The 12,730-nt window shown below is 40.6% G+C and overlaps 1 protein-coding gene across 3 annotated transcripts in view; it reads right to left on the reverse strand.

Annotated features, from left to right (window-relative positions):
• slf2 (SMC5-SMC6 complex localization factor 2) overlaps window positions 1-12,730 on the reverse strand; it is an 87,776-nt gene that overhangs the window by 13,949 nt on the left and 61,097 nt on the right. For all 3 annotated transcript variants that reach the window (XM_072238902.1, XM_072238901.1, XM_072238900.1), the window contains exons 12-15: window positions 11,126-11,237; window positions 10,472-10,648; window positions 5,329-5,426; window positions 3,402-3,489 (exon numbers count right to left, since the gene is read on the reverse strand). In XM_072238902.1, coding sequence (XP_072095003.1) covers window positions 3,402-3,489; window positions 5,329-5,426; window positions 10,472-10,648; window positions 11,126-11,237 — 475 coding nt within the window. The remainder of the gene's footprint in view (window positions 1-3,401; window positions 3,490-5,328; window positions 5,427-10,471; window positions 10,649-11,125; window positions 11,238-12,730) is intronic.

Below are 12,730 nucleotides of genomic sequence, written 5' to 3' on the forward strand. Positions count from 1 at the left end.
AAGCAGCAAGCTGGCTGCTGGCTGTTGGCTGTGTGCCCAGAGACCAGAGTTCTTTGAAGAAGTAATGGAGGAATTTTAACATTGTAAATCAGCAAGTTGTTTTGTTATGTCTCCCCTCTCGCTGTGAAATGGGGACACCTCTTTTTCCCTTATGGGGGAGAGGGGGGAGAGGGGGGAGGGGGGGAGAGGGGGGAGGGGGAGGGGGAGGGGGAGGGGGAGGGGGAGGGGGAGGGGGAGGGGGAGGGGGAGGGGGAGGGGGAGGGGGAGGGGGAGGGGGAAAGGGGAGGGGGAAAGGGAAGGGGGAAAGGGAAGGGGGAAAGGGAAGGGGGAAAGGGAAGGGGGAAAGGGAAGGGGGAAAGGGAAGGGGGAAAGGGAAGGGGGAAAGGGAAGGGGGAAAGGGAAGGGGGAAAGGGAAGGGGGAAAGGGAAGGGGGAAAGGGAAAGGGAAAGGGAAAGGGAAAGGGAAAGGGAAAGGGAAAGGGAAAGGGAAAGGGAAAGGGAAAGGGAAAGGGAAAGGGAAAGGGAAAGGGAAAGGGAAAGGGAAAGGGAAAGGGAAAGGGAAAGGGAAAGGGAAAGGGATCTTATGGTATGTCAAATTACCGGGTGAACAAGTAGTCTTTGGGGTACTGCAAGCCTGTATCTTTATTGATGCTTTGTTGCATGCTTGAGTGCTCAGTGGGGGTGGGGGTGGGTGCCAATGCTTTTTTGCTGGTGGGGGTTCGTGGGAGGGGGAAGTTAAGGGTGGGGCTTTGGGGTTCTAACCTTTAACTGTCATTCATTCTTCGGGGCACTCCTCTGTTTTCGTGGATGTTTGCGAAGAAAAAATTTCAGGATGTATATTGTATACGTTTCTCTGAAATTAAATGTACCTATTGATACAAATGATAAAGTATACACTGTGGTGTAATTTTTTTCCAGTATCTATTGAGTAAGCTTACTTACAATTTTCATGAATTCTAATTTACACCCTGCAGTTACATATTTACATATTCCTTTATATGACAATAAGCAATGATTTAGATGTAACCATAATTACAGAGCAGATATGAGAAGAACAAAAGAACTTTTATCGTCAATCATAACGAAGTTAATACTCACTCATCTAAGCTTAAGAAATCACTTTCTTGTGCCCATGACCAACGGCTACAGTCATAGAGCTTATACAGTTCTACAGGCCCAACATGGTCATGCCAACCAAGTTGGCTACCTAAGGTGGTCCTATCTGTTTGCCTTTAGCCCATATTCCTCTAAATCAGGAGCTGCCAACCTGGGTTCCTTGGACCGCTTGCTTAATGGTATTGAGCCACGGCATAAAAAAAGTTTGGGAACCCTGCTCTAAACTTTTCCTGAGCATTCCTTTTACATAAGACCATAAGACTTAGGAGCAGAACTAGGCCATTCAGACCATTGAGTCTGTTCCGCCATTCCATCATGGCTGATTTACTATCCCTCTCAGCTCCATTCTCCTGTCTTCTCCCCGTAACCTTTGACACCCTGACTAATCAAGTATCTATCAACCTCTGCTTTAAGTTTACCCAATGATTTGTCCTCCAGAGAAACTGGTGGCAATGAATTCCACAGCACACAGACATTGTAATTGTACCTGCTTCTACTGCTTCCTGAAGGCTCCACTTGCTCACAGTGCTTATCAAAACATTTCAAATATTTGCCTGTAAAGATCATTATCAAATATTTGCTTATAAAGGTCACTGTAGATTCTGCATTCACTGCGATTGTAATGAAGCTTTCTACACCATGATTACCTTTGTAAACGAATAACTTAAGCTCACTTTTTACCAACTTATAAACCAATGGTTTTAATCATTAAAATTATATCCTTCCAAAATTGTGGAGAGCCTCTGTCAAATTTTGCTTTATCCTCAACTTGTACCTCATGGTCTTCCTGTTCTTGTGATACCAACCTTCTGCACTGATGGAACATCCTTTCTAGAGAAATGCAGCCAAAACTGGAAATAATATTTTGTTGGCAGTGACATAGACTTTTATCCCCTCAAGGACAAAAGGCCAGAAATGATGGGAGCAGGTGTGATGAGACCATTCTGCCCCTCTTTTCTGCTCTGATATTCATGACCATGGTTGACCACTTGGCTCGGTACCATTTGCACTGATCCCATATCTCTTCATAGCCTCATATCTAAAAAGTTCTTTATCCCTGGTGTTGAACATACTTGGTCACTGAGCCTCCCCATCTGACTGGACAGGAGAACTCCAAAGATTCACCATATACTAACAGAAGAAATTTCTTTTTTGTTTGGGATAGATGTACCGTTGATTTGAGACTATGCCCTCTGGTCCTAGACACCCAGCTGGTGCAAACATCAACATTGCATCTATCCTGTCAAGTCCCAAAAGGATCATGTGAAATTCCTGAGAGCATAGACTCAGTCTGCTTTCTCTCGTGGGGAAAATTACTCCCACAAGTCAATTTAGTGAACCTTTGTTGTACTCCCTCAAAAGCAGGTACATTCTTCCTGAAATACTTAGACCAGACCTGACAAAATATTCTAAATATGGTCTCATCTGGGCTCTGCACAATTGGAGAAAAATTTCTATTCTTGTACTGAAAACCATATTAAATAAGAGCCAACGAACCCTTTCCCTTGTTGTACATTAATTTTCAGTAATCGGATATCATGACACTCTGAACACCAACTTTTAATCTCTTCGTCTCACAAACTCCCACATTACATTCCGTACGCCACATCCTCCCCCATTCACCAATTCAAATAAACACATTAACTATTTTGCACTTAAGTCTGCTCTATACAAAATCGGCCAGATTTATCAAACATAATTTACCTATCATAGAGTTATAGCAACTCTGCCCAATTACGTTTTTATTTTATATGTGCCCCATTGCCACTTCCTGAATAATAGATTATTGTGCTTTCTCTACTACAAAGCTGGGTTAATTGGTCCGTAGTTTGTGTATTTCTCTCCTGCACCCTCTTTTTTATTTTTTTTTAAAAAAGAAACATTGTGGTGTTACATCTATTAGTTTTCAATCTGTGGCAACCATTCTAGAATGGATGGAATTTTGGAAGATGACAATATATTTGACCTCTGGTTAGAATGGCTACACGCAGTATTGGTGCACGTCTTTTATTAACATTTTTATCAGCTTATTTAAAAAGTAATGGTCCCCTATCCTCTTAAGTATTTTTAACGTACAAGTAACTCATTCTTCCTCCTAAAATTATCCTCAAACCTTTTGTGCATAAATCTCATCTTTCTGCCCAAACTCTATCTGTCATTACAACCTGTTTCAATATTCAATATACTTAACATTATATGGAATACAGTGATTAATTCCACTTGAGCATACTAGAACAGCGACCTGCAAGCATGCAACTGGTGTCACAATGAAGCTGTACCCCATACCTTCAAATCTGTGTCCTTTGGTATATACATATGCCCTTTGTCAAGAAGCTTTGAAATTACCACCAAACTAAGGTGCCTTCTGAGTTGCCTAGAAACATAATAGTATGTTAATTTATAACACTGGTCCTGTACAATTAGATAACTAACGTGCAAACAAGAGTAAAGCTATTATTCTTAATATTCAATATGTGGAGCAAGATAAACCACGTAAGATAAGCCAGCAAGTTTGAGCTGAGTCACAAAAAAATTACTGGGTAAGAATCCGGAAGAGCAAGATTAATCTGCATTCGGAGAAGCAGAGCTTAGTGAAAGACTGAGTAAGATCTTAAAGTGGGGGTTGGCATTGAAGGACTAATTTGACTGGATTTTTCAAAGAGGTAACTGAGAATGTCAAGTTAGTGCAATCGATGTGGTCTTCATGTGAAGCTGCTCCAAGTGGCACGTGCCATTGGGACCTAGGACAAGTTACAATCCAAAAGTGGCTTGATAATAGGAGGCAGAGAATGAGAGGTGAAGCCTGTAACTAATGGAGCATGACAAGTATTCATGCCAAGACTGTTTCACATCATGGAGGCGTAATTACTAAATTTGCAGATGACATGAAAACTGATGATGTTGTCAATAGTGACAAAGAGATAGTCTTTACTTGATCCAATTAGTGAGGATTGTGCCAAGTAGCCCACAACTTACTAACTTTATGCCTTTGGAATGTAGGAGGAAACTGGAGCACCCAGTGGAAATCCACACAGTCATGAACAGAACGTACAAACTCCTTGTGGTCATGAGGAGAACATACAAACTCCTTACAGAGAGTGGTGGGAATTGAACCCCAACCTTACAGCTGGCGCTATAAACACTGCTCTAACTGCTACTCTACTGGACTGCCTGGAAAACGTGAGATAAATAGGAATGTTGGGTGGAATATTAAGGCAAGGACATGAATAATGAATGGTAGGGCCATTAATGAATAGCAGAACTCCTGATCAGAATCAGATTTAATATCACCTGCATATGTTGTGAAATTTTTTACTTTATGGCACAGTACAATGAAGGACAAGATGAATAGATATAGAGAAAAGAGCTACATTAAGAATAGATGTATCTATTAAATAGCTAAGTATAAACAAGTAGTGCAAAATAACAGAAATTAAAAAGTAGTGAGGTAGTGTTCATTGTTTGTTTAGGGATAGGATGGCAGAGGGAAAGAAGCAGTTCCTGAATTGCTGAGTGTGTGCCTTCAGGTTTCTGTACCTCCTTCCCGATGGTAACGGTGTGAAGAGGGCATGTCCTGGGTGGTGGGGATCCTTAATGATGGATGCTGCCTTCCTCCTTGGGTACTAGGGAGGCTGGAACCCATGATGGAGCTGACTAATTTTTGATGTACACATTCAAGGAAAAAGATTGTGACACTCTTAACATATCTGACCAATGAGTGACAACAGAAACATCCAATGGAAGTAAGTCGTTAAAATATTCTGACTTCCATAGCCCTCTTAATGGTTAGACCAAATGGAGAAGCATGGCATTCACTACTACCATACACTCAACACTTTAGTTCAAGATGCTCCAAAAGCCGGGGACATAGAAGTGTCAAAAACATGAACATATTGAGTTTCAGCTTGAATGGGTGCAAGGTCAAAAAATGAAGTTAAAATACAGATCTTGATCTTAGAGCAGACTTTTGTATCTGAGTGACATACTTGTGCTCAAGGGTTGTGGAATCACTGTGGCACAGGACATATGAGAAAATATTAATTCCAGTTCATAGTAACTAATCAGCATTAGTTTAACCCTTACTATAACTGGAATCTGACTTGTTCTTTGAAAGAATGGATTGAAGAGTCTGGTTTTATTGAGAAACATGAGATAAATTGCTGCAGCTTTAAAACAGAATTAACAATGCTGAAAATTGAGCACAACATATTACCTTCCTCGCGTACAGAAATCAGGCAGCAGCTGAACCAGGTATAGAAGATTATGATGATGATCTGATAAGTCACTTATTATCTTGCAGAGTTCGAACATCTGTTTAAAACAAAGATAGCTTGTATTTGCACGTGGGTTTGACAAATTCTAGCAAAAAAAAACTGTAACGTTTGCAAATATCTGGTTCCCTGACAAACAACATGGAACCTAGAACAGCACAGCATAGTAGAGACCCTTTGGCCAACCTTTTAACCCACTCCAAAGTCAATTTAACCTTTCCCTTGTGTATTTACTCCTTTTCTGCTTGTTATCTTCAAAAGCTTAAAGGATCCAAATAATTAAGTATGAATAAATCTGAAAATGAAAATGGATCCTGAACCCGAAAAATGAAACCCAGGGTAATGCATAATGACATATGCATACTTTGATAATAATTTTACTTTGAAATGCACATGAAATATATAACCAATTAAAAGGTAAATGTTCACAACCATACTGAACCACTTAAATTCACACACCCATGGAATGGGAATGACCAATATTTCAAAGCTTCTGCTACTCAGCATTCTTCTTATTCCAGATCACTGATGTTTCCTGCTTGGTCACTCCCTGAGGTACTAGTTTGAAGCAACTGTAGGAGTTTTTAGATGGTTTGACAAAACTGTACTGTATTTGATTATAATAACTAATTGTACTCAAGGATTTAAAGAGATATACAGAAGCACAAAATTGTTGAAAAATGAAAAATAATTCTTGATAACTAGAAAATACTATTCAACTGAGAGATCTCCATTGAAATATGGTGATGAGTTTATATATAAAGTTGTTTTACTAGTGACTCAGTGGAGAACAGATGACATAACCAGTTTAATTGATACCTCTGTGTAATCACTTATGATGTCACCTTATCAAATCACTTTATGAAGCAAACAATATCATTTGACTAACACACAGATGATTGTTTACAACACTGTGGTTCAGCTTTCATATGCACCAGTCCAGGACAACAGGCAGAGGTTAGGCAACAGTCAGCAATTTAAAAAAATTCTTATTCTGTAGTTCTTTCTTCCAAACCAAGTTTGTGGTGATTATTTCATTATTATTCCCATGGCTTTAACAACCAAGAAATAGTACTCCAGTTAATGAATGAAGCTCAGGATGATACTGATATAGCATGACAGAAAAATCATACTGTGCTGTTTGAGTGACTCCTTTGGCCTCCAAGACCAAAAGCGCCAACTTGGAGCCACCTGCTACATTGCCAAACACTCTGAGGGAAGTGAAGCAAGGACATGGCTGGGAATACCACTTGCAGTATTTAGGGTAAAATGTTAACTGGGCCTTTGGCCTAACTCACCCATGGCGACCATCAAGCTAATCCCATTTGCTCACATTTGACCAATAGCCCTCTAATACCACTCCTATCCATATACTTACCCAAATGTTTATAAAGAGAATGATGATTAGCTTCATTTGTCATATGTACATCAAAAGATACATTGTTTGCATGAATGACCAACACAGCCCTAAGACGTGCTGAGGGAAACCTGCAAGTATCACCAAGCTTCCAGCACCAAAATAGGAATTAAACCCCCGTCTTCCCATCACTGGCACTGTAAAGTGTGACACTAAGCACTACGCCGCCGTGCTGGTCTCCAAGCTAGCGTGCTGCCCATGTCTTTGCAGTTGTTTCTCAGAGCATGACCCAAGACTGCCAGCTGCATTGTTATGAGATTCACATCTCATGAAACTGGTGGTGGAAGGACACAGACTCAGAATCAAGTTTAATATCACTGGTATATAAGGCTTTACAGCAGCAATGCATAATTTTTAAAACCTATGAATTACAATAAAAAAGTACAGTCAATTCCGGTTAACTGGGACACATCAGGACCTGTATGTTTTAGCCCAATTAAGTGCCTGAGCCAATTATCCAAAGTTCCATGGAAATGGTTAAAAATGTATAATAAAGGTAAACTACCATTTAACCAAGTAACAAATTATGTATTTAAAAGAAATACAGACAAATTAGAAACTACTAGTATTATTCCTACAGTACTGTAAAACTCCATTAGTTTGTAATGGTTATCGACAGGGGAATTCATTGAGTGTATGCAGGCATAGTATCCGATTGGTAAACTATCCATTCTTAGTCCCTTAAAGCATCAAGGTTTAACACTTTACACAATAACCAACAATTTATCAGTTCCTGTCATATTTAAACATCACAACACTGTCATGCGATCCATTGCTTTCTCTGAATCTGATAGCATTGCGTGTTTGTAGCAAAGGGAACCAACTGATGTGTCATCATAAAAAAAAAGGCCCATCTCATCTGCATCGTAGATATGATCTGCACAAAGTTTTTGAAGTACGCCGGGTAGTTTTGTAGATTTCCATGTTTTTGCACTTACAGCATCAGCAGTATCTTTCTTGAATTTAACATGGTGCTAACACTTCCATGGAGACAACCATCTATTGCTTTAAATTCTTCATGACCCAGCCTTTTAGCTAGTTCCTTTGACTTGTTTTTTCCACACCAGTTCACTGATATGCACACCTTGTCCAGTGACTGAGAGTCTCTCCAACATCGGGATCCTTACCTTCAACGCCTACTTTTTTGGGATGTTCCATGTTGCCCCTTGCATGATGCACATTATTCTCACAGTTTACCTGGCTGATGTATCAAGCGTGCAATTGCACGTTTCAGCACTCCAGTTGTCTCTGCCAACTGACAATGAGTGGTGTTAGGCAATGGCTTTTAATTTCGTTTAACGGGGCATTTTTTTCAGTTAGTGTCAAATCTTTTCATGGCAAGGCTCTCAACATTTTTTTTAAAAAGACAAAATACAAAAAAAAACAGAATTATCATTGTCCGTCGGCCCAAATGATTAACATAACACAAGCACACTCAACTGACACATCTGTTTGCTCTAAGCACAGTGTAGTGTCCAACAGCTACACGAGTGCATGGGGTTGATGATCACCAACCCTAATTAATTGGCATAGTCTCCCAAATAAACAAAGGAAATCCTTGCTATTTTCTGAATTTGTTTTGTTCTTTAAGAGTAGTCCCAAATAAGTGGTTGCCCCAGTTAACTGATGGCCCAATTAACAGGAGTCCACCATATATATTAAAAACTAAGTAGTGCAAAAAAGAGAGCAAAAAATAAAAGAAAATATTGTGATGTAGTATTAATGGATTTATTGTCTGATGGTGAAGGGGAAGAAACAGTTCCTGAAAAGTTGTGTTCATATCTTCAGTCTGCTGTATCTCCTTGATGGTAGTAATGAGAAGGCAGCATGTCCTGGGTGTTGGGGTTCCTTAATGATGGATGCCACCTTTTTGAGGCAACATCCTTTGAAGGTATCCTTGATGCTGGGGAGACTAATGCCCACAATGGAGCTGGCTGCATTTTCACAACTTCTTGCAGCTTTTTCCCCAATCCTGCGCAGTCACCCCTCCATTCCAGAAGGTGATGAAACCAGATCGAATGCCCTCCACAGTACATCTGTAGAAATTTGGTGACATACCAAGTCTCCTCAAACTCCTATTGAAATATAGAGCAGTCATGCCTTCTTTGCAATTTGGGCCCAGCGTCAATCCTGAAGATATGCTGACACTGAGAAATTTGAAACTGCTCACACTTTCCACAGCTGATCACTCAATGCAGGCTGATATGTGTTCCCACAACTTCCCCTTCCTGAAGTCCACAATCAGTTCTTTGGTTTTACTGATGTTCAATACAAGGTTGTTGCTGTGATAACAGTCAACCAGCTGATCTATCTCACTCGTGTATGCCTCCTCGTCACGATCTGAAATTCTGCCAGCAAAAGTTCTGTCATCAGCAAACGTACAGATGCGCTGAGCCACAGAGTCCAGGATGTAGAGAGAATAGAGCAGCGGGCTAACCACGCATCCTTGAGGGGGGCTCCTGACAGCGACAAGGAGATGTTACTTCCAATCCATACTGATTGTGGTCTTCTGGTGAGAAGTCAAGGATTCAGTTGCAGAGGTCCGGGTTTAGGAGCTTGTTGATTAGAACTGAGGGTATGATTGTGTTGAATGCTCAGCTGCAATCCACAAATAGCAGTAAGTCCAGGTGATCCAAGGTTGAGTGGCGAGCTAGTGAGATTGCATCCACAGTAGACCTATTGTGACAATAGGCCAACTGCAGCAGGTCCAGGTCCTTGCTTAGGTAAGAGTTGATTCTGGCCGTGACCAACCTCTCACAGCACTTCATCCCAGTAGATATGAGTGCCACTGGGCGATAGTCATTGAGGCAGCTCACCCTGCTGTCCTTGGGCACTGGTATGATCGTCAGTCACCCATTTGAAGCAGGTGGGAATCTCTAATTGCAGTAGTGAGAGTTTGAAGATGTCCTTGAACACTCCCAGTTGGTTGGCACCGGTTTTTAGTATCTTACCAGGTACACCATCAAGAGGGATTACCCTCTTGAAAGATGTTCTGACGCCAGACTCCGAGGCAAAGACCACAGGGTCACCAGTTGCTGCAGGAATTCGCACAGGTGTAGTTTTATTCTCCCTTTCAAAGAGTGCATTAAAAAATGAGGGAGAAGTAGAGGCTGAGGCAGTAGATTAAAAGGAATGACCTAAATTGAGGCAGGGCCTGACACAGGTAGTGAAGGACACACACACAGTTAAAGTCATAGATATTGAAAGACAGGATTCATTCCACACATGACCCAAAGTTTATCCAAGTATGCATGTTGTTCACCTATGCAGAACATCTATTCAAATCTTTAAAGTAATAACTTAAAAGCATCTGTTAGTCTTGCGAGACCATGGATCTGCGCCTGGAAATTCTTCACTCTGCAGGACGCAGGCCTGGGCAAGGTTGTATGGAAGACCGGCAGTTGCCCATGCTGCAAATCTCCCCTCTCCACGACACCGATGTTGTCCAAGGGAAGGGTAAGGGCCAATACAGCTTGGCACCAGTGTCGTCACAGAGCATTGTGTGGTTAAGTGCCTTGCTCAAGGACACAACGCACTGCCTTGGCTAGGGCTCGAACTCACGACCTTCAGGTCACTAGTCGAGTGCCTTAACCACTTGGCCACGTGCCCACACAAAGTAATAAAGCAGCCATTAAATCACATACATCGTTCACTAAAACTGATCTTACCCTGGTGCTCCAGTGCCTGATGTTGTTGAGAAGATTGTCCAACAAACACTGCAAGTCCTTCAGAGGTGTTAGCTGTAGCTCTTGTTCAAGGCTAACTCTACCCAACAAGCTGATCAGCAATACTAGCTCTTTATCAGAGTACACCTCAAGGCAAGTGGAGGTACACAGCAGAAGAAACTAATTGAAATAAAATAAAAATAGACATTACTCTAGAGGTGAGCAAGATCAACAAACCATAAGATATTTTAAATCGTCTAGATTTGAATTGTCTTTAGATACCATGAATTTCCAATTAATGATTCAAACCTCAGAGAACCCATTTCATACCAAGCAACATTATAGTCTGAACAATTATTCTGAAGTCTTTGAAACTTACTTTTCATTGTAATTTTTGTACATTTCTATTCAAGTACTAACTTAACTCTGTTTAGAGTTTAACAAGATTACATACTAATTTGCCAAAGGGGAAAGAGAACAAATTGGCAAATCATCCATTAATGAGCATTTATAAGAATCAAGTGGGAAAATAATGGCTCAGACTAATTTTACTGGATTAAAAGAGGAAGTCAACCTAATTAGTGTCACTAAATTGGAGTCACCTTTAAAACAATTAACTTGCTCTGTTAATATACTGTACTTATGAAGCAGTTTTACCTTAACTACATTCTTTATGCCAAATTCTGGCAGAGTATTGAAGATGGGTTCTTTCTGAGAGGTTGACACATTATCCCTGGAGTAGTTTTCTTTATCATTATGTAGCCCAGACCTAGAAAGAAAACAAATCATATCATTTTAAAACACATACACTCCTTTCAAAGATTAGCTGTATTTGTCTCACGTACATTGAAATATACTACTGAAATGCGTCATCAGTGTCAAATCAAATCAGTGAGGATTGTACTGGGCAGCCCACAGGTGTTGTCAGACTTCCAGCGCCAACAAAGCACGTCCACAACCCCAACCTATACATCTTTGGAATGTGGGAGGAAACCAGGGCACTCAAGAAAACCCACATGATCACAGGGAGAAAATACTATCTCCTCATAGAGTACGGTGGGAATTAAACCCCATCCCGTATGCTGACTGTTTGAATGGATTTAACAACTTGGTTTCCAATGGTATCTTCTCCAAAGTGGATTTTTGCAAGGGTACATTAGCAAAGGCTTTTGGAAAAAGTGTAAGTGAATTCGACAGGTCTAGAGTAAAAAGTAAACTGAATCAGGAGAAACAGTGCAGCCAGTTTTTAAAAATAATGGAAAGTTGTCTATGTATCACTTCAAATTCTACCATCGAAATGTGTTCTAGCCATGGCTGCATAACACAGGCCGTCCACAGGTAATGAACAAGTTCCATTTTTTCAGGCATTCACCAGTCAATTTTGTTGGCAAGTCAGAAATTATATAAAAACTATAGTATTGTAATGAACGGCATCAAAAACACACAAGACTGATAAGAAAACATAATTACTAAAGGTGGAGAGAGAAGGGCAACTAATTATGTCATTTGCATACATCAGGCTTTAGAATTATGGGAAATTATTCGTGTCCATAAGTTGGGATTCATAACCCAGAGATGGCATGAGACTTACATCCTGAAATTTATCAATGGAAATTGAAGCAGCACTCAGAACCACCATTTTTAAATATTTGATACAAATCACATTCGTTGGCAAGCTTCCGAGAAAAACAGCTAACTGTGCATCCACCATTCCAAAATCTCACACTCCTTTCCTCATATCTAGGTCTATTGCACATTTACAACACGCTGGAGGAACTCAGCAGGTCGGGCAGCATCCGTAGAAACGATGAGTCGACGTTTCGGGCCGGAAACCTTCGTCAGGACTGAAGACGGAAGGGGCAGAGACCCTATAAAGAATGTGGGGGAGGGTCAACATTCCGGCCTGAAACATTGACTGATCGTTTCCATGGATGCTGCCCGACCTGCTGAGTTCCTCCAGCGTGTTGTGAGTGTTGCTTTGATCCCAGCAACTGCAGATTATTTTGTGTTTACTATTGCACATTTATTGCTTGGTTAATTAACTTCATTATGAAATCTGTTAGGATGGTAGAGAGCAAAACAAGTGATCTGTTATCATTCTTTATCTTGCCCTTTTTGTTTTTCTTTGGAGTTTGAGGATAAATTTCATGCCCTGACAGAAATGAAATTCAAATTGCTTCTAAAGATTTATAATTGACATACACCCATACCTACCAATGCATTGGAAGGGTTAAATACACAACTATGGTGCACAGTGATCAA

The sequence above is a fragment of the Mobula birostris genome, chromosome 21 (genome assembly GCF_030028105.1).
Source record: "Mobula birostris isolate sMobBir1 chromosome 21, sMobBir1.hap1, whole genome shotgun sequence".
NCBI lineage: Eukaryota > Metazoa > Chordata > Chondrichthyes > Myliobatiformes > Myliobatidae > Mobula > Mobula birostris.